This window comes from Pseudorca crassidens, chromosome 19, assembly GCF_039906515.1.
Source record: "Pseudorca crassidens isolate mPseCra1 chromosome 19, mPseCra1.hap1, whole genome shotgun sequence".
Taxonomy (NCBI): Eukaryota; Metazoa; Chordata; class Mammalia; order Artiodactyla; family Delphinidae; genus Pseudorca; species Pseudorca crassidens.
The window spans coordinates 53,682,040-53,709,492 of NC_090314.1; the positions used below are offsets into that span (position 1 = coordinate 53,682,040).

Sequence of the window (27,453 nt, forward strand, 5' to 3'; positions counted from 1 at the left end):
AAATTTAAAAATAAACAAATAAATACAAACTCAAACTCTTCTGACTTTCCCAGGCACCTCAGCGGTGAGAGTCCTCAGCCCAAACAGATGGGAATAGGATACCTGCTCCAACATAGATACAAACCCTTACCTCAGAAAACACCTCTACGACTTCAACATTGTTGTGATCTTTCTTGCCAGACATCAGCATCAATTTGTTCAAAAGCTCCTTCAGCTCTTCTAAAGAGTAGTCTCGCACCTCCTCGTGGCCTCCGTGGCCCTCAGGAAGGATTAAGTGTAGAACTGTGTCTGGGGAAATCTGTGGAACAGTACACAATCAGAGGTCATTTTTGAGAGGCAGAGACCCCCCCCACCCCCGCCCCTGAGGACAGCAACCTGTAAGAGCCACCTGCAGCTGTGCCTGGGATGTGAATGCTCACCTTTTGGCCATCCGCGGGAGCCTTGATCACATAGATGCCTCTGCTGTTGATTGCTGTCGCCAGGGACAGGGATGAGAGCTCCACAGACCCGTGACTCTCCTTCACTGTCTTCAGCCACTCCAGGTTCCGGGCAGAGTCACACTGTTGGGACAGGAGAGAAAATGGGCCGCAGCTTACAGGTGATCTTCTTCCTGCCACTCTCTCCACCTCTGCCTTCCAGGGGCAAACTCCTCCTCCCCTTCTCTGGCTCAGCGTGCCATCACCCACAGGGGGGGCCTCCCTCACCCGCTGCCCACCACTGCCACGGGCTTTGGCTCTCCCTCTTGGGACACTTGTCAGGAGGTGTTGCTGCAATGGGCTGCTCCCCTGTGTTCTCACCCGGTGCCCTGGATACATGGATGGGGAGCGACAGGCATGAACCCAGCTCTCTGTGAGAAGGCAGCGTTCTGCCGGGCCCCCAGCTGGGGATAATGCTGGCTATAACAAGGCTGTGAGCTCTGCTGCTCCTTCCATTCCTCTTTTCCTCCCCCATCCCCTGTGGGGCTCCAGCCACCCTGTTACACAAGCTATGTACTGGGTTGGCCAAACAGTTCGTTCGGGTTTTTCCGAACATCTTACAGAAAAACCTGAATGAACTTTTTGGCCAACCCAATACTATGGGCCTGTTTGGGCCCTGTGCAGATGGTTTAACTTACAGTGAAATGTTTATTTTTTCTGATTAAAACTGAATCTGTACCAATTGCGGAAAGTATGGAAAATACCAAAAAGTATAGAGAATTAAGTAACAATTACCACCATTAAGAGAAAACCACTGGTAACATTTTAACATATTTCAGTCTATTTTTCCCATTCTTTTCGCATAGTAGAAATCACTCTAATTTACATGCAGTTTTGTATCCAATTTTCTAACATAATAAGACAGAGAAAGCATTTCCATACAGGAAGAAACTGTTTTTAAACATCCTTTTAAATGACTGCATTAAAAACCTGCCATGTGAGAGTGCAATAGTTTGCAGTCCTGCCCCTAGTGTTTCTAAGCGATGCTTTATTACACTTATCTATTTTGGAGCCAGAAATAAGACTCACCAGTTTTTGGGGCAGGTGGTGGTCATTATCCAGAGCCTTCCACAGCTCTTTCAGGTGTTGCATGAATTCATCGAAACCCGCACTCGTGTCCAGCTCATACAGCAGGGGTGCAAAGCCCTGCACAGCATCGTGGAAGCAAGCCACCCGATCCACGTCGATGTCATTCTCCCCCGCAGAGATGGAGGCCAAGTCCACGAACACCTTCAGCTCAGTGATGCCTGGGGAGGGAGAGGCAGGTGAGTGCAGGGCTACCCCGTGATGACATGAGCCTCAAATCCGCGACAATGGTCCTTACTGAAGCTATAAATGGATACTCAGTGGATTTTTAGGGGTTTTATCCACTTTTTGCTTTCGATAAGAACCTGGGGCATTTTTTTCTTTCTTGCCATTTATGTTGATACTGCTGACCAATACCTGACCTTACTGAACAGCATCAATGTCCAGGCATTGCATGGGGCTTTTGTGTACCTTACTTCATATAATCAGACAATATTGCCATTTCGTTACGAAAAAAACAGTAACACGTTGACAGTTATCTATAAAAAATGGCTGCTCACTAATCAAAATCTGTGCATCACTGTGGCCCGAGGAGCCCATAGCTGAAAGCAGCGAGTCTGTGATGAGCTGAGCAGGCGGCCCCTCCCCTGTCCCTGCACACCAGGGCTGTCCACCTTCCCTCTTCCCTGGCTCCATCTCCCCTCCATGAATTAATTCTGCTAAAGTCACCAAAGCCACAGAGTTAAAAAGACTGCCAAGCCCTTGCACAACGACAGGAAGAGGTGATTAAGCCAAGACAAGTTCGCCTTGGCTTCTAGTAAAAATCAACTGGAGGAAAAAGCTAAAGGGACACAATTTTAAAGAAAATGATCCCTTGCTGTTCACAGCAAGCATCCAGAGTGAGAGGGAAAAAAAGTAGCCAAGGAAATAGTTTTTACACCAGAAAATGAGCTATACTGTCCTGAAATAAATGCTACCTACAATCAACGAGGCACACCCTGCACATTTACCAAAGAATACAGATGAAAACTTGCTAAGAGACTAGACTTAATTATTACAATCACTAAGATGAAAGGAGAATTATAGGGCGTGATAGTGGGGCTAATTATTGTTACAATGGCAATCATATTACAAGATATAAATGTATCAAATCAATGTGCCATACACCCTAACTTTACACAATGCTACCTGGCAAATACATTTCAATTAAAATGTTTTAATTTAAAAAATGCAGATGGCATCTCATGGTCCTTTACTCAGAACATGATCAAGGGGAGGGGCTGCCCACACGTTTAGGAAGACCACCCTATGAACCATCTAAACATGCTCCAGACTTCCGGCCACCACAGTGATGGACTGTACCTCCGAGAGCCTCCCGGACCCAGCTGATGAACTCCTTCCTCCGGGACAGCTCCTTCAGACACTGACACCGGGTCTCATTGACGTCCTGCAGCAGCTTTTTGGCACGGATAAGCTGCTGGTTGATCCGGTCCAGTTTTTCATGGCGAAAGTTGTCCAAGACAGTCTAAAAAAGTCATCAAAGCAAGTTGTCAAAGAGAGTCTGCAAGAGAAGGTTGTATGTGCACTGGAACTGGCTCCTGGACCCCCCAAAACAACAATGTTGACCGTCCCGACAGTCCTTCCCACCAAGCTTCCAGGATTGGCAGGTGCATAAAGCTCTTATCCCAGATTGGACACTGTAGCCGCTCTTCTGTCCCGCCTCGATCCATAGTAACTACAGTTCCTCCGCACCTGGCATTCTGCTAAGCAAACCTACACAAGAACCCTGCCAGGTGCACCTTGTAATTTTTTCTATTTTCTAGGTAAATAATAGAAGGACCAGGACAGTGACCTACTCAAAAACACGCTGCTGGGCTTCAAGCTTACATGTGCCAGTCCCCATCATACCTGTCTATACAATAATATAGGTCACCATATACCTTATAAATGCTCACCTAAAAAAATCAGAAAGCAGAAGACTCACTTCTTAACTGTAACAGATAATGTACCACGTGCCACTCCCAGGTAAGCACTAGATGTGCAGAGCTGACAAAACAAATGGCTTTTAGAACCTAAAGAGCTCAGGTGACTCTTTACAAATACCTGATGACTAAAAGAGGATCATTGCCTTTTCCTAAATTCACGATCCTCCTGCCGATCCAAGGAAACCCTCACTAGCCAAAACAGTCGCACTGTTGGTAAACAAAGGTAAGAACGAAGCCCTTGGCATATGCAGGCATCGAATAAAATACAAATAACGTTGAAGGAAGCTGCGGAATCATCTTGCCCAGTTTTTAAGAGCTCGAGAGCGGCATCCCCGCCACCCCCACCCCCAGTAGTCCCCAGTAAATAACTTACAAAGCTTAGTAAGATGTGGAGAACACCAAAGTCGCCGGTCAGGGCCAAATTCTCTTTGACCTTCAAGATGACCTTGGCTGAGTCGACAGCCTGATGCAGGTGATGGTATTCCTCGATCTGCCGGACTCGCTCCTTGATCCAATCTTTTTGGTCACTGGGGTACACAGCACACATGGTCTGGAGGTCTTTAGTTAGGTCGCTGTATTTATTCACAAAGTTTTTGAAGATGTCATCGATTTCCCCAAAGGTGACTTCCCCTGACTTCAGATCCTGATACAGTTTCGTAAACCTTTTGAAACAAGGGCCATATAAACATTGATACATCTCTTTAGGGTGGAATAGTTTCCTTTCCAGCTCCTCCTCTGGCTCACTCAGCTCCTGGGCGGCTTCTGTCCAGAAGACCTGGAAGACGAGGCTGTCCTTCAGCAAGTCTGCATTTCTGGCCATTTCTTGGACTGCAGGGCTCAGGTTGTAATGCGTTGTCCACGTTGAGTCGAGGGAGGTGGCTGACAAGTTCACCATCACGACTTGGTTTAATCTTTTCCCGCTGAGGTCTTCCGAATGTCTTTCAGCAATCTCTCCAAAATCCACTTTTGAAACCATAAGAGAATGTCAAAAGTGAAACCTCTATTCATGATATCATTTCATTTTACTTTCCCAGTTTTTACTCCCCTCGCTGCTCTTAAGGAAATGCAAGTGAACACACTTGCTGGCATTGTTCTCAGTAAGAATCCCTAAGTCTCCACCCTCACCTAGCTCGTCAATTTTCATGACAAAGAAAGCTTTGTAACTTCTGGGAGAAGATGACAGTCTGACATCTGCACATGCTTCCACTCCCTCCCCATATTCTGTTCCAATGATAGAAAAGAGATTGTTGTTCAAAAGCCATAAAGCAACAGGGCTGGGAAGGACAGAAAAGGAGATCACAGCAACAAAATTTTGGAACTTGAAAAGCAGATGTGCTAGGGGGTAAATGACGTCTTAAGCCTCAGAACGTGGGGTCCTAGCCCATGGTGGGGAAACCTGAGTCTGCCACGTGTCTGGTGTCACAGACTTCCCCCAATGCACAGACACTGGCTGCACAGGTAACTGAAATTTGGGAGGTGGTGATAAAATAAGGAGGACTGGGCTGAAAGTCTGCTTAAGAAGTCATCAAATAGCCTCATTTTCATCCCCACCCGTTCCATACGGCAGGTTGATGGCACCTCCTCCACCCTGGCAAGCAATGGGCGGTTTATATTTTAGACAGGATAACACGGAGGGCTCTCTGGATTGGGGGTCTCAGGTATATGGCAGAATAAAGGCATTTCCAGGCACGTATGCTTTGTCAGGAAGCTAACAGACGGTACGTACCATTAAATTTAAGAAGAAAGGAGAACAGAGGATACAGGAAGAAGGAAGGCAGTAAGACTAGATGTGCATATTGGATGCTGAGAACCCTCCAGACCTCATTTCTCTCTTGACTCCCAGAAACCTGGCAGCGGGGCCTATACCTTCCAAGCAAGAGACTGGCAATCTAAGCAGCCCAAGAGAGAGGAGCTAAAGATACAGGCTATTTCAAAGCCTAGCCACGCCACCCTCAGAATCCTCCATTAGCATGTTAGGCACCTCTCTTAATATAAACAGATAAACAAGCATTTCTAGACAGATGGGGAAAGTCTTTAATATGAAAAATAGATATTAAAACATACCAAGAGATAAAAGCAACTCGGAGGAAATAGGAAACTATTCAAGATAAAGAAAAAGAAAACCTCTAAATCAAAAATATCAATAATCTCAGAAAGATATGATACTGCAACCATGAACAAGAACAGGATAGCAGAGAAAAAGGATCACTCAGAGGAAAAAAAGAGTTCTTATAAATTAAATACATAAGAAGAGAAATTTAAAAATTTACTGGAAACGTTAGAAGGTCAAATTAAGGAAACTGCTCAGAAAGCAGAACAAAACACAGAGACGGAAAATAGGAGAGAAAATGTATGGAAGTCAGATGACCATTCCAGGAGATCACACATCCAACTGTGAATTCCAGCAAGAGAAAAAGTAACCACTTAACTAACACAAGAAGTTTCCCCAGAACTCAAGGACTTGGATTTCCAGATTAGAAAGACCCACTTAATTATGCCCAGTACAACAGATGGGAAACAGACCCATTCCAAGGCACATCATTAGGAAATTTAAGAATAAGGGGGACAAAAAGATATCAAGAGCTTCCTGAGAGAGAAAATATGTCATCCACGAAGGATAAGAATCACATCTGACTCTCAACAGCGACCCTGCAGAGACCATGGAGCCACAAATCCCAAATCCTGAAGGAAAACGTTTCCAGTCTGTACCTCTGCACCAAACAACAGATCTCATGTACGGGCAGACATTTTCAGACAGGCAACGACTCCTGTGCCCCCTTCTCAGGAGGGACCAGAGGGTGTGTTTCACTAAAACACAGGAGTGAAAGCAGGGAGCCATGGGACCCAGGACACAGATCCAGCCGAGGACAGAAGCAGGACATCCCTAGGACTGCATCCCTCCAGTCTGGGGAGAGTCCTTCTGAAAAGTCAAACTGATTGCCTTGTGAGGAAATTCAAATGGTTGGTAAAGAGTCTGGGATTGAATTTAAAAACAAATACATTGAAAACAAAGCATAGGACAAGACAAGAATTTTAAATCTAGAGAAAACAGTTTGCACAAGAAATGGAAGAGAATCATGGTATGTTTCATGGCTCAGGTATGAACAGTGCATTTACACAGTCGTGACTATTTAAACCCTGAGGACTGATCTAATTAAAATTATGATAAAATTGGAGGAAAGGGAGGTTGGAAAGGTTATGTGTGTAAGGCAGAAATTGGAAAAATAAGGAGATTTAACATTTAACATGGATAATGCTTAAACCTGAAAAATCAAGGAGATATTTAAGCATGCTATTTAGAGATATGGCAGTAATCGCCAAAAAAATTTTAACTTTGTTAAAAATTAACACATTTAAAAAAGGCTCCCGTCCAAGATAAAAGGCTGCTACTGTGATACATTTTTATCATATTCTCTTTTGACCATTCTCTCCTGGGGACCCCTCAATTTTGTTTATTTTAATGCTTAAGAATATCACCTTTAATCAGGTCTTTTACCCTCCCATACAACTTCAGGAGAGAGTCAACATATGTTTTCTCATTCTTTAGAGTGACTAGTTCATTCTTTCTGAGACTCAGCACTTCCTTCATAGCGTGTCTTTTCTCATGGGCTGGAAGACTTGTACTCTCTGAAAAAAAAAGAAAAGGAAACCAGTAGAACACACAAACATTCGCTTGTGGCAAGACATTTCTTCCACCCACATGAACATGCCCCACGTGCTGAGCTATGTGGAGGGTGACGCAGGGGGCTGCGTGCAGGGCCACTCCAAGATGTCCCCGTGTCAGCAGCATGGAATAAAAACAGCCAGTGCTCTGACACAGTCAGTATTTTATCACTTTCCCATTATTTTCCTAAGGATTAGAAGCCATCGCCTGTCAACTTCCTGGCGAGAAGAGCCACTAATCATAAAGACGACAAAGATCGCCCCTCTACAAGACACACAGGCAAACACAGACGCTTCTTACCGTCTAACCCCTCATGAGCCTGAAGTCCACATCTCAACTTACTTAACTGCCAGATGTCAAGGAACTGATTGGTGTGTTTTATGATCAGCTCCAGTTGTCCAACTAAAATCGCTCCACTGATGAGGTCATTAGTAACTTTTCTGAACACAGAGTCAGCAGTGGCCATCAACTTCTTCCCTTCATCGGTAATATTTTCTAATATTTTCTCATTGGTTCCTGATCAAGTTAAGAACAGAGTTAAAACGGTGGGCATCCCACTTCCTTCCCACGTTATTGAATTCCCAGTAACTTCCTCATTGCTCTGACCCAACTTCCATACAATAAAGCAGAGTCATTCCGTGTTTCCAGATGTGCTTCTCACATCCCTCGATTCTGCTTTGCCCAGGAGGTTTACATCTCACCCAAATTCATCTCCCAAAGGACTTCCTTCTTCATGAAGACGATTCCTCAAATGACCAAAGTCAGCCAGGAGAACCACATTTCTCAGTTATTTTAAACCTGTGCCCTCTTCAGTATACTGAATATCTTTCTTAAACTAGACATCACCGCCTTTAAAATCTCCCATCTTGAGAACGCTTAGAGAAAAATAAACTGCACTAGGGATGCACTGACACCCCGTGAGGGTTATCTACGTGGTCTTAAGGAGGCATCATCACAGCACATGGAAACAAGATAAACATCAGTGTAATGGCTATACTCTACACATCTTGGCTATCTTGCAAAATGTTGAATGTGAATTTTAGGATCAATTTAGAGGGCAAAATTTTCAAACATACTTAACCACCAGAAGGTTTCTCTCCCAGTCATACTAGGGTCATACAGTTGGGTCATGCCATTAAAAGCAAATAAAGCAGCTTTATTCACAATTGCAAAATCTTGGAAGTATCCAAGATGTTCTTCAGTAGGTGAATGGACAAACTGTGGTCCATTCACATAATGGAACATTATTCAGTGGTAAAAAGAAGTGAGGTATGAAAAGGAACCTTCAATGCATGTTGCTAAACGAAGAAGCCAATCTGAAAAGGTTACAGAGTGTGTGATTCCAACCATATCACTTTCTGCAAAAGGCACAACTGTAGAAGAGGGGAGAGGGGAGGGATGAACAGGTGGAACACAAGGTTTTAGGGCAGTGAAACTATTCGGTATGATACGGTAATAGTGGATGCACATCATTAAACATTTGTCAAAACCCGCAGAAAGTACCAGAGTAAACCCAATGTAAACATTGGTCTTTAGTTATTAATAACATATCAGTACTGGCTCATCAGTTATAACAATTGTACCACACTGAAGCAAGACATTAATAATAGAGGAAACTGTGTGTGTGGAGGGGCTAAATATGGGAAATCTCTGTACTTTCTGCTCAATTTTTCTATCAACTTAAACTGCTCTAAAATATAAGGTCTATTAATTTAAAAGACCCAAATGTAATATTTTCAAATGAGTAGTTTTTAATCATTACATAGGAATTCCACATCAATCTTCTTATTTTATCGCTACAACAACCCTGCCATTGAAGAAACTTAGCTTTTTGTTTTAAGGCTGTCCCAGTAATTTGATGAAACTGAGACGCAAAATAATCTAACTGTGGTGCTTTTCCACTAGATCTGAATCTAACGACTCACACATAAACCTGAATATAATGTTTTTAGGGAAATACACATCTCTCCCTCTTTGGTCACAAACGCTTGGGTCATGGAATGTACGGGTGGAAAAATCAGGCAGTACTTAGTTTTTGCTAAGGTCACCAGTATTGGATCGGACATTTATATGGATCTCAGAACAACAAAGAGAGGGTTTTAGACTCAGACACACTTGGGTTTTGATTTCAGTTCTTAACACTTATTCTTGGCAAGACCTTGGGTAAGTCCTATTACATTCTCCACCTCAGTTTCTTTGTCTGAGGAGCCTCAGGACCACTTCAAGTATAAGACATCAGCATGGTAGCTGGTGTTCAGCAGCTATTCTATGAATGGTGGATTTCAGTGTTAGCTCTCAATTACAATACAAGATACTATGAACCTTCCTGGGTCCTTCCATCCAGGCTGCTTCTTTTGGCAAACATCAACCCATTCGAACTGACTCACAGGTCAAATACTCTGCCCTACCCTTGGGTCAGGAGGCACCACTGGACAGAGCACATGTTCCCAGCACCCTCTGTGAACATACCATACAACTTGAGGAGATGATTGACTTCTGGCCAAGTGAGCAGGTGATTCAAAACCTCACCTAAGTCATCTACAAATTCCCCTCTACTTCTCGGCCAGGACTTAGTGATCACAGCAGACACAAGGGTGCCACATTTCCTCAAGTCGTTATAAGAGATTTTCTCAAGGATACTGGTCTGAGACTACAAGAAAATGAATAAAGAGAGGGATATTTAGAAGGTTTTTCTGGTTGGTTTGTTTTTGAATAACAGAAGTAAATTACCCACCCAACAGCATTTCAGAAATCCCTCATAACTAGTTTTACAAAGCCTCAAAAAAACCAATTATAAATAAAATGCTTAACTTTTCTTAGGGCACTTCCATTTTCCTGTGCACTGTCTCCGTAAGTGATGAATACTGGGGATGCGGAAACAGGTACCGACAGACAGATACAGACACAACCCACAAGTCACCCCTCTTTCCTCTGGCTCAATGCCAGTTTCTACATTTTTCCTGGGACTTTCACATTATGAAAAACATCAAACATAATACAAGTAAACCATTAATACTGGTATCCTTTGTATTCCTAACTGTAATTCTTGTAAAGCTACCTACAAACAACACATAAATTTTAATTCTCTTTCTAAGTGAATTGATAAAATCTTTTCAACTTCATACATTTTTCTTCCATAATGCTTTGCTAACCTTTGGGGTCTTCTACTGCATGCTAAGCAAGTGTTATTAGCAAGCAATAAAACAAAGGCTGGGTAGGTGGCAATGATAATAATGGGGCATTTAGGAGCAGCCTGTGAGATTTCTGGAGGTCACCCGTGAACTGCTATGATACCATGCAGCAGCAGGAAGCTGAGTGGCATTTCAAGGAGTGGGTACAGGGTACTGGATTTCAGGCTGGGGAGGGGGATGCCCAGAGCCCATTCTTTGCATTGGTGCAGGGTCTCAGAACCAGCGGCACTTAATAGCCTTTAGTTGATGAAGACAGAAGGCAGGTGTGAACCCAAACGCAATTCTTGAGTGGGAAAGGTTGTTCACCTGGCAGATCGAGCTCACGGCTTCAATGGCACACATCTCAAAGCGTTTCGACACACTGTCTTCTGCACCTGCAGCATCCCAGTTAGTGCTACAGAAGGCAGAGATCTGGGAGAGAGGCTTCTCCTGCAAGACGGGAAGATGAGGGTGTTATAGGTTTGGGGTGCTGCACTCTCAGACACTATGGAATGAAAACACCCTAGTAATTTTCACTTTCCTACTACTGTATCAGCTCCCCATTATTTTGACCTTCTTCCCATCCCATGCTAAGCATGTCCTCCCTGCCTCTAACCATTAGACCAACAAGGCAAAAATTCAAACAAGACCAAGAAGGCTAAAATTCCCACTTTGCAGAAAAAGCATCCGGCTCAGCAGCTTGCAAAAGCAGGTAAATTTAAAAAAAAAAAAAAAAAAGGGCTTCCCTGGTGGCGCAGTGGCTGTCAATCTGCCTGCCAGTACGGGGGACATGGATTCAAGCTCTGGTCCGGGAAGATTCCCACATGCCGCGGAGCAACTGAGCGCATGCACCACAACTACTGAGCCTGCGCTCTAGATCTTGCAAGCCACATCTAGTGAGCCTGCGTGCCACATCTACCGAGCCTGCGTGCCACAACTACTGAAGCCTGCACGCCTAGAGGCTGTGCTCTGCAACAAGAGAAGCCACCGCAATAAGAAGCTCGCACACTGCAACGAAGAGTAGTCCCCGCTCGCCGCAACTAGAGAAGGCCTGAGCAGCAATGAAGACCCAACGCAGCCAAAAATAAATAAAATAAATGTATAACAAAAATATAAATTTTTAAAATTAATTAATTAAAAAAGGTTTCTTCTTTGCTTCTCTTTTCCTAAAAAGATCCATTTAACAGTTACGTAGAAAACCCTCATATCCCGTTTTTTAAAACCTGAATTTTCTAGGGTCACAGGCCTTAATTAAAAATGGGGAGCAATTTTGTGTTGTCCCCACTTGTCACTGGGTTTAATAAGGCTCTTGTCACCAACAGGCCACTTAGAGCCACAGCATATAGGGTTAGTGCCAATTAGAACCCCATGCATGCTGAGGGTTCCCCTGGTGCCCAGACCTTGTGCCCTTATTCTTCTCTGGAATACCATCTGCAGTCAAACTATTAAGGCTGAATCAGAAATCATATGACAGAGTCATATGAACCCCATGCCCTGTCCCTTCAAATGCAGTCATCACGTGTCTTGGTTGCTTCTCACGGTCTGGTTTTACCGACTTCCAAAAAGAACATCCCCCAACTTTCAGTACCTGTTTGAGCCTCCCTTCCATGTCCCCCAGCAAGGATTCCTTCCAGCCATGCTCTGCAGGGAAGTTTATTTCCACCAGTCGCCTCCAGACCTGCAAAACCCACATGTAAGGGACAGCCACTAGGACACCTAGATGCCACAGTGGAATTCTATGAAGGAAGATGATTAGGCACAGCGCTTCAAAGACACCTGGGTTCTGACTCATCTTTGTCAATGGTCTGCTGTGTCACTGGTGTGTCAGGGCAACCCACCTTAGCCTTATAAAACGAAGGGTCCTGACTGGGACAGGTCATCTCTACAGTCTCTTCCACTGTGTAACTGGTTTTTAACCTGAAAGGATTTCCCTCCATTGTTTTATTTCAAAAAGTTTCAAACTTAACAGAAAGTTGCAATGACAGCACAAGGACACTCATATACCTTCAGCTAGGCTCCCCAGTGTTTAAAGCGACTGCTTTATCTCTTTCTCTTTTGTGCTCCCTTTAGTCTCTCTAGAAATAGGCATTTTCTCTGCTGAACCATCGGAAGGAAGTTGCAGACGTCATGTCCCTTGGCCCATAAGTCCTGGGCAGGCATCCCCAACACCATGTCCCTTCTGCTACACATGGTAGTACAGGTGTCATGCTGAGGCCAGTTCACGTGGGTGTGACCTTTCTCGAGGAAGGGTCCATGTCCACATTTCTCTCATTGCCCACAGGTGTCCTTCCTGACTGTTTGGGTCATGGATCCAACTGACGGACAAACACTGCATTTAGTTACCATGTCTCTTTTCTAGAAGAGTTCTCTGGCCTTTTCTGTTTTCCTTTCTGTTATGATGATAACAAAGTTGTTTTCTTTTCCATTATGGTTTACTACAGGATATTGAATATAGTTCCCTGTGCTATACAGTTGGGCCTTGTTTACCTATTTTATATATTAGTAGTTTGTATCTGTTAATCCCAAACTCCTAATTTATCCCTCCCAGACCCCCTTTCCCTTTTGGTAACCACAAGTCTGTTCTCTACGTCTGTGAGTCTGTCTCTGTTTAGTAAATAAGTTCATTTGTGTTGTATTTTAGATCCCACATGTAAGTGACAGCATATGGTATTTGTCTTTCTCTGTCTGATTTACTCCACCTAATACGATAATCTCTAATATGATAATCCTCTTCTGGTCATTACTCATTGTGATACTCCAATTGCCTCAGATTTGGATAGTGGGAACCCCTGCAAGCTAGCTTCTGTCTCCTTTTTTTAAAAATGTAATAATTTTAGAGGTACGGAAATACTGCAGAGATAGTATGGAGAGTTCCAGATACTCTCAGCCCAATTTCCCCGAGTGCTAACACGTTACGTAGCCATAGTACAGTTGTCAAAGCTAAGTAATTAGCATTGCTAGATTACCACGAACAAAACCACTGGCTTTATTTGGATTTCACCACTTTTTTCCCATGAACATCCTTTTACCATCCAGGATCTAACCTAGGATATCACCTTGGATCTAGTCCTGCCTCCTTGTGACATGTCACCACTAGACTTCAAGCACTTCTACTTTCTGGCAATACAAGGTGTTTCAGGCTGGCCTTTCACTTCTTCAGCCCCACCTCTAGAATCTGCTGTTCCTTCCAGAAGCACAGGTTTGGGGGGGTTTTGTTTTGGTTTGGTTTTCACGGGAAATGACATTTAGAAGCCATGACTAGGGCTCTGGGTGTGCTCACGGACCTCGGTGTCACAATCTCGAGGCCCTTTCAGTGGACGGAGTCAGGAACTGTGGTTGCTTTTTATTTTTTTAATTTTTACAATATTTATTTATTTTTGGCTGCGATGGGTCTTCGTTGCCGTGCACAGGCTTTCTCTAGTTGCGGCGAGCATGAGCTACACTTTGTTGCAGTGCACAGCTTCTCATTGTGGTGACTTCTCTTGTTGCGGAGCACGGGCTCTAGACACGTGGGCTTCAATAGTGTGGCTCGCGGGCTCTAGAGTGCAGGCTCAGTAGTTGTGGTGCAGGGGCTCAGCTGCTTCACGGATGTGGGATCTTCCTGGACCAGGGCTCGAACCTGTGTCCCCTGCATTGGCAGGCGGACTCCCAACCACTGTGCTACCAGGGAAGCCCCTGTTGTTGCTATTTATTTATTATACAGCAGGTTCTTATTCGTTATCTACTTTATACATATTAGTGTATATATCTCAATACCAATCTCCCAATTCATCCCACCACCACCACCACCCCACCCCCGCTTTCCCTCCTTGGTGTCCATACGTTTGTTCTCTACATCTGTGTCTATTTCTGCCTTGCAAACCAGTTCATCTGTACCATTTTTCTAGATTCCACATATATGTGTTAATATACGATATTTGTTTTTCTCTTTCTGACTTACTTCACTCTGTATGACAGCCTCTATGTCCATCCATGTCTTCACAAACGACCCAATTTCGTTCCTTTTTATGGCAGAGTAATATTCCATCGTATATATGTACCACATCTTCTTTATCCATTTGTCTGTCGATGGGCATTTAGGTTGCTTCCATGACCTGGCTATTGTAACTAGTGCTGCAATGAACATTGGGATGCATGTGTCTTTTTGAATTATGGTTTTCTCTGGGTATATGCCCAGTAGTGGGATTGCTGGGTCATATGGTAATTCTATTTTTAGTTTTTTAAGGAAGATCCATACTGTTCTCCTTAGTGGTTGTATCAACTTACATTTCCACCAACAGTGCAAGAGGGTTCCCTTTTCTCCACACCCTCTCCAGCACTTGTTGTTTGTAGATTTTCTGATGATGCCCATTCTAACTGGTGTGAGGTGACACTCATTGTAGTTTTGATTTGCATTTCTCTAATCATTAGTGTTGTTGAGCAGCTTTTCATGTGCTTCTTGGCCATCTATATGTCTTCTTTGGAGAAATGTCTATTTAGGTCTTCTGCCCATTGTTTGGTTGGGTTGTTTGTTTTTTTAATATTGAGCTGCATGAGCTGTTTATGTATCTTGGAGATTAATCCTTTGTCCATTGACTCGTTTGCAAATATTTTCTCCCATTCTGAGGGTTGTCTTTTCGTCTTGTTTATAGTTTCCTTTGCTGTGCAAAAGCTTTTAAGTTTCATTAGGTCCTATTTATTTTTGTTTTTATTTCCATTACTCTAGGAGGTGGGTCAAAAAAGATCTTGCTGTGATTTATGTCAAACAGTGTTCTTCCTATGTTTGCCTCTAAGAGTTTTATAGTGTCCAGTCTTACATTTAGGTCTCGAATCCATGTTGAGTTTATTGTTGTGTATGGTGTTAGGGAGTATTCTAATTTCATTCTTTTACATGTAGCTGTCCAGTTTTCCCAGCACCACTTATTGAAGAGACTGTCTTTTCTCCATTGTATATCCTTGCATCCTGTGCCATGGATTAGTTGACCATAGTTGCATGGGTTTATCTCTGGGCTTTCTATCCTGTTCCATTGATCTATATTTCTGTTTTTGTGCCAGTACCATATTGTCTTGATTACTGGAGCTTTGTAGTATGGTTTGAAGTCAGGGAGTCTGATTCCTCCAGCTCCATTTTTTTTTCCTCAAGATTGATTTGGCTATTCAGGGTCTTTTGTGTCTCCATACAAATTTTAAGATTTTTTGTTCTAGTTCTGTAAAAAATGCCACTGGTAATTTGATAGGGATTGCATTGAATCTGTAGATTGCTTTGGGTAGTATAGTCATTTTCACAATATTGATTCTTCCAATCCAAAAACATGGTATATTTCTCCATCTGTGTGTGTCATTTTTGATTTCTTTCATCAGTGTCTCATAGTTTTATTAGTACAGGTCTTTTACCTGTTGTTGCTTTTTAAATCATGAGTTCACACTATACCTCTAGCTCCTTCCAAACCACAGACCTCCTCCTCTCTCCCCTGGTCCACACGTCCCTCCTCCAGTAAGAAAGAACCTTGGCTTCCAACAGCAGCAACCCTGTGTCCATCTGCTCAGCCTTAGAGTACACACAACATAGCTCCAGACTTGCTACACCCATTCCACTGCCAACAGCAAAACTTCTAAACCAAGTTCAAGATGTATGTATGTTTTCCTTGTTTTGACCTTAGACTCTGCCCCGGTGAGGGTGAGTGGTCAGAGTTCTGGGCTCTGGGTATTTGGATTAATGATCTTCTCCCCTCTGTGTAGATAGGTAATAAGTTTGAAGAAGTCTGAGATGGAGTGAGAGTCATTTGTCTCTGCTCATGCACAGTCTCAGCTATATGATTTTATAATGACTCCATTAAAGTATCCCTGGAAGGCAACAGCCTATTGAAGTCTGGTTTGATGACGTCAGAGGGCCATTTGGTTGGTTTGCTTATATCACTTTCTAGAACTTTGTCCTGGAGCCAACAGTATTTAGGCCCTCCCTCTTCCTCCTCAGTGGCACAAGATTCTGTCCACACCTCGGTTTCTGGAAGCCCTCCCTGCCTCCCAACATTTTGGAACTGATTTCCAGTTTCCTCACATTCAGACGCCACTCTGCCCAGTTTCCCTTTCAAGTAGCTCTTGCTTCCATCTTATTCTTCCACTTTCAACATCATAAACCTGACTCATAACCTCAGCACTGGATCAGACTCGAATGCCCCTCCCCGCCAGCCCAACAAGGTCTGTCCTCACCATTCAGCAGCCTCACCATCGGTGTGGGGACCATGGCCCACCCACCAGGGTGCCCATGCCCTTGGGTCCTGTTAGGGGAGCAGCTGCCCATTCTGCAAACAAGACCCACTGGGTTCCCTGCACTCGGCAGGGCTTACCTCAATCTCCTCGCAGTAAGTGAAGGTGACAGAAAACGAATACTCAGTCTGGAATATGCCCTTTTGAAAAATTCTCTGAAGCCAAGATCTTGTAGCGGCGAGAGTCCCCTGGAAGACTGTTTTTACTGAATTCTTCTTTCCAGTTTCATTTCCCTGTCCTCCTGCTGAATCCTGTCACCACAAGTGAGAGACAGAGAGTTTAATTGTCCCTGCGCTGTGGACCCAAAGGATCGGCCAGATGCCACTCCCTTCCCCCCTGCACGCCCGACACCACCTGTGCGCTCAGACTCACCGGCCTGGCCAGAGCCTGCACATTCATAGCACTTTCATTTCCCCAGAACATTTCGGCTTCACTCTGGGTGGGCAGCATGGGGGAACAAGGCAGGAGAAGGAGTGGCATGGATGCCCCAATAAATGACCCCAGGCAACTGTTAACAGAGGCAACTCTGCCTCGCCAATGCACAGACTTCCTGGGCTCTGAGCCGAGGAAGAGCTGACAAGCTTCCTCTGGACAGGGTGCGAAGGAGGCACCCAGGGCTCAGAGCTTCCAGCAGTTCAGAGAAGCCGAGCTAGTGTAAACCCTGCTCCTCAGTGACATGTTTGGTCTGCGGGCCAGGAGGTAAACCCACGTCCCCAACCACTGGTGCTCTTTCCTTGAGGTTCTCCCTTCATTCCCTCTCCCTGAAAAGCCCCTTTTCCCCGGGGTCAAGGGCTCCAAGGATGCCTCCCTCCCTCTCTCCCTCTCCTTCTCACCAGAAGCACCTTTACCACAAAGCAGATACAGCCCAGCCATCAGCCCCACTTAGAGGTCTCTCCCAGTTCTGTGTGTGTTTCCTTTTGCTTCAACTGAGCCCCTCAAATTGTGTGTCAGGACCCCCCAAAATTGAATCTGTTGGTGTCACTCCCTCCCTCCAGAGATGCCTGGCCCAAGGGCTAAAGACGCGGTGGCGAGGCAGCTGCCCAAGGAGCTGACAGCACGGTCAGTAACCAGAGCAAGTGCCAAGATGAGAAAGCACAAGCTATTTTCAAGGCACATAAAGGGTGCTGTACCCAGCCTGGTGGGGGCAGTTCTTCCCTGAAAGATTCGGGGAGCTCTGGGCAGCATGGGAGTGGTGGGCTGGGGTACAGGTGTGACGGGAGCATAGCACTCAGGATGTGGGTGGCAAGGGCCAGCGACAGTTCTGAGCTGAAAGCAGGACACGCTGACCCATGCGGAACATCCCCGCATGGTGCAACAGCTTCTAGAATAATCTGGAAGCTTTAGCAGGGTGTGCATGCCATCTGTGATCTGGCATTGCCTAGATCTCAGCTCCATCTCCAGCCACACTAGGCTACCTGTGGGTCCTCCGGAGCAGCATGTTCCTCTCCTCCCTGACACTGCACGGGCTGCTCTCTCGCCCTGTGGGAACGTCAGCCCCTCCGAAGGCCCTTTGTTCCCAGGGCACCTGATCAACACTCCAGCTTAGCATTAAGCCACTGTGCTGCAATTATGTGCTCACAGGATGGTCCCCCTCCTACGCATCCCTGCTGCCAGGGACCTGTCTTCTCCATCTGGGTGTCCCCTGCACCCAGCACAGATGATGGACGTAAGTGGATAACCCAAGTCTGAAAATCTACTCTAGAACCTTCAGCTTTGCTCCTTGTTTTTCTCGATCTGATGTCCTATCAATCCTATCAACCCTTTATGTCAGCATGCAACCAAAAGCTTTGCAAAAACTCTTCATATACTTTGGTTTTATTTAATTTCAGTTCTGCAAAGCTTTCTGCTTTTATGGCACAGGTAGAGTATTTGGATCAGACTGTGGATTGCACTAATCTGAGATCCCAACCAACATTTAAGATAGTTATTTCTACAGGGACATATACCCTAAGTAACTGACAAATTTCAAATTTCTTGAACACAGTTTATCTAGACGTTGGCACCTGCCTATGATGGTTTAAATAATACCCACTTCAGGAGAAAGCAATCATCTTACCAATAATGTTTATTTTAAAATGTATCCTTGGTATTTTAAAGAAGAAAAACGAAAAGGAACAAGTTAAAACATATACTTAATTATTTTATATCACTAACGTCCCAGTTCTGACGTGTCAAATGCTTAACAAATAATTGGTCGATCTAAATATGAAATCATCTATCACCTTCATGTGGAAGCTCAAACTCAAGCTGGTGAAGATCACACAACAATGGGAAAATATAAGCTGCGCACAACAAGCAACGTCATGGATGGAACTCAGAGATGTCACGTCAAGTGAAGAAAGCCAGACACAAAAAGGAAAGAGTTCAAAGATGGGCAAAACTAATCCGTGGTGGTAGAGATCAGGAGAGTGGTTACCTCTGGGAGGTGTGGAGCGAGGGGGGACAGAGCTCTGGGATGTCCCTACAGCTTGATGAGGGAGATGGAGCCTGTGTGGAAAGGCTCTAAGGTGGGCACTTAGGTGTGTGGACCTCGCTACTGTATTTGAGTTTCAGTGAACAGGAATAAAGCTCAGGTGGGAAAGACTAGGCATGAATATGCATTTAGGTGGGGAGGTCCTTGCCTGAAGTCCCAGCCACTTGCAGAGCTCTTGAATTAACCCAGTCACAGCTGATACTCTACACTTGAGATCCTGCACTGCCTCCTTCCCTCCAACGCAAGCCCTGAGAGCAAGCACGCAGACCCTAGTTCACCAAAATAGCCTCGATGCACAGAACAAAACCTGGCATCAAGTAGGTACTGACAAATATCTGATGACACAATCAGCCACTCTGTGTCATTCCAGCAATCCTAGAATTAGCCTATCTCCTTTTTGAACTGAGGGTGCTTCAGGTTCCATAGCTCTCCTGGGTACAACATTACGTGTACGTGTTCCACTTACCACTAGAAGTTTAAGTATAATAATTCTGCAAACAATCTCAGCAGATAAGGCAGGCATCTCATAAAACGTGTATTCTTTTGTTATTCTGCAGGTAGTTTCGTGAAGTTTCAGGCACACAGTCAAGTAGGACTGTATCAAGGGCTCCTCAAGAATCCTACCCCACAAAGAGTTGAAAGAAATCAATGAAGTAATTTAGGAGGAATGAGAAAACAGTACCCCTTATCCATGACGAGTTCCTTCCCTTTAAAACACCTACAAGGAAGGCGTGTACTTGATCCCATATAGGTTAACATCCAGGACATTTCCATCTATCTTGAACTTGGGATTAAGATAAAAAGGAAACAAAGTCCTTTTGGTTTGCCTCCATGGTCTGAACTATTTTAACAAAAGCAAGTTAAACTATTTCCAAGTGTATTCCTTTGTTTGAAAAAAATCTTAGGGATGCATATTACCAAAGATTCAAATACCATATAAATTTTTTAAAAAATCAGGAAGATACAGGGAGGGAGAAAGAGAAAGAAATGCTAGAAGAATATATCCTGGGATATCCTGTGCATGAAATCTCTTCCCGCTCTGTGTGGACTTGCTTACTGGTTGACACATGACCAGAGCTGAGAGTTAGGGAGTTGATCAGAGTGGGGTTTAGAAGGCAGCATGAGAAAGGAATTACCTGGGTCAATTCTGTAATACACAGAATTAGGTGGGGTCCCTGAAGCCCCAGGTGCTTGATGTTAATGAAGACCTGACACCCCCACCTCCATCCTGAACACCCTACTAATTCAGATGAGGTGATCCTGGCAGTGCTCCAAGTATCTCGGAAAATACCTTCTCTCCCACAGGTACATTTCTATTGTTCTGCATTCGGTACACTGTGCCTTCTGGGTATCAGAGGTCACACAAATTTGCAGGAGCAAGTAATCTCAGATGATTACGGAAAGCTAACTTTGATTTTTATTTTCAACTTCCCTGACTTGTAAAAAAAATTTGAAGACTAAATGCTGACGAAATGCAGGATGCAAGCATGAATATGTAATATGATGGTGATCACTTAAAAATAAATGACAAAAATGCACAGGAAAAAAGACCAGATGGAAATAAACCAAAATCTTAGCAGCTGATTTCTATGCTTTTCCCTTTTTTAAAAAGTAGCATGATTACATTAATACCTAGAAAAAAGAAGTGGGATATATATTAATTTATGACCTTCCATTAATGACAGCAAATATGGGATACAGCCAATCAGTAGGCGATAACCGTGTGCAAGAGGAGAGAGACTACACTTTACTTTTCTACTTACTTTTCCCGAAACATATCCAGGAGGTGCAACAGCATTTCAAAAGTACTCTTAATACTCTAGGGTGGGGAAGAAAAGAAAAAAAAGAGAGGATTTAATCATGATGCCACCATCTTTGCTAAAACAGACCCCCCAAAATCCAACATAAATAGAGCATAATAATTATTTTCTTTCTATAAACAAATTTTAAGGGGCTCAAGTACTAATCTTATACCTTCCACAAATAAAACTCAGGATTTAAAATTATACTGTTTTGGGGACTTCCCTTGTGGTCCAGTAGTTAAGAATCCGCCTTCCAATGCAGGGGATGGAGGTTCGATCCCTGGTTAGGGAACTAAGATCCCACATGCCACAGGGCAACTAAGCCCACGCCACAACTACTGAGCTCACGTGCCACAACTAGGGAGAAGCCTGTGCGCTGCAACAAAGAGCCCGCACGCAGCAACAAAAGATCCTGCATGCCGCAACTAAGACCCAAAGTAACCAAAAATAAATAAATATGTTTTTAAAAATAAAATAATACCATTTTATCCACCCCCAAAATGGGAAAGGACAGAGAGCAATTAGGAAGTGGACCAATACTCAGAATAACTTCTAGCCCTGCCCTGCACAATCACACATACCCAAAGGCTACTGTTTTATTGAGTTCTATTTACTGAAACAGAATAACTCAAGTAAATCAACCCTTTACCCTATGAAATATTGACCCCTCCTGGTTCTCTTTTTTCTAAATGCTTTACCCTGTCAGGTTTTCAGAAAAGGAGAATCACACATTCTGACTGATTCGGTTTTGATCTGCTTTTGCTAAGCAAGGACTCAAGAACCGATTCCAGACAACAAACCTGGGAATTTCTGTTGGAGATTTCCTCAAGTCCTTCAAGCCGGTACCAAGTCCCTAGAAGACAGTCCAGGATACGAGGGGGTGAGTAACTCAGGTAGTCAATGAGGTCTTCCATGTAATGAACCAAGTTACTCAGAGGGAGCAAACTGAACCAGGATCGGAACAGATACTCATCCACATTTAGCAAATGTCTGTTCTTTCCCATTAGCTGGAGTAATTGTTTCCTATATAAGGGAAAATTGGAACAGAAAAAAAGGGCAACAGTGAGATCAGTAAAACAGACCAAGTTAGTTAAAATTATGTTAGAAGGGATCTGAAAAGTTCTGATTTCAAAAATGATTTAAATGCTAAGAACTCAATCAAATGAGAAGTAAACAATAATATATTAAGGATTCAGCAACATGGATGAACTCTGAGGACATGATGCTCAGTTAAATCAGCCACTTACAAAAGGACAAATACTCTGATTCCACTTATGTGAGGTCCCTAGAGGAGCCAGATTCATAGAGACAGACAGTAGAGTGGTGGGTGCCAGGGGCTGGTAGTGAGGGAGGGAGTAGACAGTTGTTGTTTAATGGGGACACAGTTTCAGTTTTACAAGATGAAAAGTTCTGGAGACGGATGGGGGTGACAGTTGCATAACAATGTGAATGTACTTAATGCCACTGAACCGTACACTTAAAATGATTAAAATGGTAAATTGTAGGTTAGGTATATTTTATCATAATAATAAAAGAATCCACCCAAAATTAAGCACTTTCCAGCTTTACTGAGATACAACTGGCATATGACGCTGTGTTACGGTTAAGGTTAAATGTGTTGATTTGATACTCTTTCTTATTGCAAAATGATTACCACCATAGCATTACTTGATAGCTACACCCATTGTGTCATATAGTTACCATTTCTTTTCTGTGGTGAAAACATTTTTTGTGGTGAAAACATTTAAAAGTTGCTACTCTCTTAGCTTACTATAAGTAAACAATACAGTATTATTAACTATAGTTACCATGCTGTACATTAGCTCCCCAGAACTAATTTCTCTTCAGAGTACTGAAGTTTGTACTCTGACCAACATCTCCCCTTTTCCCCACCTCCCAGCCCCTGGTAATCACCATTCTACTCTCTGCTTCTGTGAGTTTGACTTTTTTACATTTCACATATAAGTGATATCATACAGTATTTGCCTTTATCTATCTGACTTATCTCACTTAGCATAATGCCCTCAAGGTCCATCCATGTGTTGCAAGTGGCAGGATTCCCTTTTTTTTGTGGCTGAATAATACTGCGTCATATATACATATATATGATGATATACACAAGTATATATACATCATATATATGTATACACACACACACATATACACACCACTGCTTTATTTATTCATTTGTTGATGGACACGTAGGTTGCTTCCACATCTTGCCTATTGTGAATAATGCTGCAATGAACACAGGGGTACAGATATCTCTTTGAGATACTTATTTCATTTCCTTGGGTTACATACCCACAAGTAGGACTGCTGGCAATCCTATGGCAATCCTATGGCAGTTCTTTTTTTAACTTTTGATACTGTTTTCCATTGTGGGTGCAATAATTTATGAACTAAGCATGTTGATGCGTGAATAAGCAAGCGCCCTGGATCAAACAGTCTATGCAAACCCAGTCTGGGGAAGGTCTTTAAATTATGCTGTTCTGTAACACTGTCCTGGAGACCCGAAAAGATGACAACGGGAAAGTAAATACAGCCGAGTGACACAGAAGCGACAGAGGCTACGCGAAACATATGGATGGATAAAGCTTCACTACATACTAAAGGCCACTTTTGCCTAAAAGACACGATCTTTAAGACCAATGCTAATGTTTGTCATTCTCCAGCTAAATTTCTTCTAGATAGTCAGTCTTCTAGATAAATGCCCCTTGAAGGGCAATTTAAAATATATATAATTATATAAATAATCTTAATTTGGCTTTAATTTCAAAACGTTCCAATAATAGTGAAGAAGAAATAATTCAGCTCACTCACTATTTCAATTCCTAAAAACCTATAGGCTAGATCCTATTGGATTAGGGGCGGGGAGGGCAGATGAGAGACTTGGAATAGTTTCTTTGACAAAAAACAAAGTAAATGGGGGATGTTATCTGTGCTTGGAAATAAGTGTTAGTATTAATTTTTTTGTACTGAATTTGTATTTTTTATTTAGCTTTTGTACTTAAATTTGATTTACCATTTTTCTTTTATGGATTGTGCTTTCTGTGTCTTCTCTAAGAAATCTTTCCTTGCCTCAAAATAGTACTTCACTACCTCAAGATGTGCACCTACAATGTGCAAAGCCTCTGATCTGTGAAATTCTACTTTCAGGAATTTATCTTGAGGAAATAATTGGACAGGGAAAATTACAAAGAAGTGCATCAAAGCATGCTTACAAAGCGAAAGTGCAGAAATAATCCAAGCGTCCAGGTACAGAGAACCGGCTAAATCAAATTTGCAACACTAAGCAGTCATTACAAAAGTAGGTATATATTTACTGGCAAAAAAAATCGTTCACAATATACTGTTAAATGAAAAAAAGAAGGTTGGAAAACAGGATAAAACAGAATCAATAATCTATCATAGAGGCGGGGCAGGAGGGAATTGCATGAAACCAGACAAAAGGTGCAAACTTCCAGACATAAGATAAATAAATGCTACGGATATAACGTACAACATGATAAATATAATGAACACTGCTCTGTGTTATATATGAAAGCTGTTCAGAGAGGAAATCCTAAGAGTTCTCATCGCAAGGGAGAAACTTTTTTTCTATTTCTTTAATTTTGCACCTATGAGGTAATAATAGATGTTCACTAAACTTATCGTTGGTCATCATTTTGTGATGTAAGTCAAATCATTATGCTGTACACCTTAAACTTATACAGTGCTATAGGTCAATTATATCTCAATAAAACTGTAAGAAAAATACATAATCTATCTTTTGTGGTTGATTTTTTTTTTTTTTTTTTGCAGTACGCAGGCCTCTCACTGTTGTGGCCTCTCCGTTGCGGAGCACAGGCTCTGGATGCGCAGGCTCAGCGGCCATGGCTCACGGGCCCAGCCGCTCCGCAGCATGTGGGATCTTCCCGGACCGGGGCACGCACCCGTGTCCCCTGCATCGGCCGGCAGACTCTCAACCACTGCGCCACCAGGGAAGCCCTGTGGTTGATTTTTAAGCATATAAAGCACCCACGTATCGACATTTGGACAAAACCCTGCAAATACACAGGCCAAAGTGTCAACAGCAATGATTAGCTCTGGGGTTGCAGGCCATTTTTGTATTTTTCTTTGTATTTCTTGCTTGTTTAAAATTCTTTTTTTTAAAAAAATTTAATTAAAAAAAAATTTAATTTAATTTATTTTTTGGCTGCGATGGGTCTTCATTGCTGTGCACGGGCTTTCTCTAGTTGTGGGGAGAGGGGGCTACTCTTCGTTGCAGTGTGCAGGCTTCTCATTGTGGTAGCTTCTCTTGTTGTGGAGCACGGGCTCTAAGCACGTGGGCTTCAGTAGTTGCAGCACGCAGGCTCAGTAGTTGTGGCTCATGGGCTCTAGAGCACAGCCTCAGTAGTTGTGGTGCACGGGCTTAGTTGCTCCAAGGCATGTATCTTCCCAGACCAGGGTTCGAACCCGTGTCCCCTGCACTGGCAGGCGGATTCTTAACCACTGAGCCACCAGGGAAATCCCCTAAAATCTTTAAAGAAGTAATTTAAAAAGAAGTGATACATTACTTCCATCACTAAAAGCAGGAATGAGTGGGTACTAAAAGTCCACTGGAGATCTTGGAAGCACAGTTATGATTCCAAGATTTACATATGTTAAGTGCAGGTCTGTAACTTACTGATCTGCTCTTTTTTCCCGAAACTCCGAGAAGGAGATGCCTTCAAGGGCTGCCCAGGTGTCCTCGGGCTGCACGCCTGAGTCCTGGGCTGGTGAGGACAGGTCCATGCAGTGGTGCAGCACAGGCAGGGCACATACCCAATGGTCAACCTTTCTGTCCATGCATATTTGGCACAGGTTTACCATGGATGCTCGCCAGCTAGAAAGGGAACAGAGATCCCATGTGAGCCCAGCACGGCCAGTGTCAGGCCAGCCCCGGGGGTCTGACACCCACCAGCGAAGGGACAGCTCCTCGCACAGAGCATAAGATAAGAGCGCTCCGGGTGTCTGAGCACAGAGTGACCAGATCAGGGAGAAACCTCAGGGGCCCCCTCGGCACCCCCAAAAAGCATCAGGCACTGAACTGGCCCTTTCGAAGCCCCAGAGCAAACTCCTGGTGGCATCTTTCCATCCTCCTTGACAGTGGAGGAGACAGAGGTTCAGAGAGGCATGTGATCTATGCAAGGGCCCCTGTGCCAGAGCTGGGGCTTGAACCCAGGTCATCTGGCAACAGTAAATCTACATATAAAGCAACTTTTTACATGTAAGGAAGGAGCCTATAAATAATACACGGCATGTTCCCTACAATCACAAAACACGGATGTTTCTTAAGACCTGGAAACACTTGTATATTTGCCAGCATTTCTTCTCTCTTTCAAAATGAACGGGGTTTAACTGGGTGTTTTAAATTTGTAAAACCACAAGGCAGGTGTTCCATAAGACTGACTGCTCAGAGAAGGCTGCCCAATATCACCCTAAAGTTCAATTCAAACAGCTCCAGAAAAAAGACCTTGGGACCATCAGAGGGTTCTGGGGCGGCACCTCCACCCAGTGAAACATGAGTGCCTTCAAGACAGGCCGCGGCCTCCACACCACGAGTGCTCCGGGCCCAGCGCAGTGACACTCTGGCTCGTGAACTGGGCACGGCAACTGCAGAGGCCACGGGGAGGGCACCCACAGTACTTCCACAAACATCCTCAAGTCCGGCTTCGTTGTCTTACCATGACCCCCCCCCCAAGATACACGCACGTGGGGCTGAGTCATGAGACACCTTGAAGCTGCTCAAAAGCAGGGTACTCAGGAGAACGTGAATAAGATGAAAACTGGTATATCGGCTAGAAGAGGCCAGTGGGACAGACACTGACGCGACAACAGTGAGCAGTAAAGTTACGGCTAGTTTTTATTCCTTGCATGTCTTCATCCATTCTCTGACAAGCACTTATTTTTATAATCAGATAAAAACCATTAGAGAGCTAGAAAATCTTTACACACACACACACACACACACACACTACCTCTGAGATGTTTCAAGGATGTGGATCAGATCCTTGCGAAGGGCATCCGGTGAACTGGCATTCGAGCAAAGGAGGCAACAGAGTGAGCCCAGGTCACTTTCCGGTAAGGAAAAGTGAAATTTTTCCACTGAGAAAAGGACAATCAGGCCCATTCTCAATTTACTCGTCACCGGGCAGTCTTCAGGCAGAGGGTCCGCCCTCATTTCCAGAAATGGTGCCATTTTCTTTGTCAAACATTCCCACAGGTGCTTTCTCACCTGCTCCCAGGAGAAAAGGGAGATACAGAACCACGGCATTGAACCCACCAGAGGTGTCAAGAGCTGCCCATCACTATGCTTACTTCCCCATCAGTTGGGCAGGGAGGGCTCTGTGGAGGGGTCACCCACTGCCTGCCTCCCCACTAAACCCTGAGCATCCCCCTCGCCCTGGGTCTTTGGGAGGTGCCGCCACTGGCACGTCCAAAGGCCTCAGCATGATGGAGGCGCTATCAAGTGGGGGCTCCTGAGCCTTATAAGGATATACTGGTCATCTCAGGTGTGGCTCCAGGTCTGTCTCAGAAATGCCTAAGCCATACCACAGAGCAGGTAGAGATGCAGTGAAGGGCACCAG

General features: G+C 43.9%; 1 protein-coding gene across 6 annotated transcripts in view; it reads right to left on the bottom strand.

Moving 5' to 3' along the window:
* RNF213 (ring finger protein 213) overlaps positions 1-27,453 on the bottom strand; it is a 112,253-nt gene that overhangs the window by 51,817 nt on the left and 32,983 nt on the right. For 5 of the 6 annotated variants that reach the window (XM_067715834.1, XM_067715830.1, XM_067715835.1 and 2 more), the window contains 16 exons: positions 26,845-27,101; positions 25,512-25,709; positions 21,643-21,865; positions 20,804-20,859; positions 19,507-19,660; positions 16,648-16,818; positions 11,910-11,999; positions 10,649-10,771; positions 9,621-9,801; positions 7,452-7,667; positions 6,965-7,114; positions 3,861-4,450; positions 2,865-3,027; positions 1,506-1,723; positions 420-560; positions 131-298 (listed from right to left, as the gene is read on the bottom strand). In XM_067715834.1, the coding sequence (XP_067571935.1) occupies positions 131-298; positions 420-560; positions 1,506-1,723; positions 2,865-3,027; positions 3,861-4,450; positions 6,965-7,114; positions 7,452-7,667; positions 9,621-9,801; positions 10,649-10,771; positions 11,910-11,999; positions 16,648-16,818; positions 19,507-19,660; positions 20,804-20,859; positions 21,643-21,865; positions 25,512-25,709; positions 26,845-27,101 (3,099 nt within the window). The remainder of the gene's footprint in view (positions 1-130; positions 299-419; positions 561-1,505; positions 1,724-2,864; positions 3,028-3,860; positions 4,451-6,964; positions 7,115-7,451; positions 7,668-9,620; positions 9,802-10,648; positions 10,772-11,909; positions 12,000-16,647; positions 16,819-19,506; positions 19,661-20,803; positions 20,860-21,642; positions 21,866-25,511; positions 25,710-26,844; positions 27,102-27,453) is intronic. The other variant, XM_067715832.1, reaches the window with a different exon arrangement.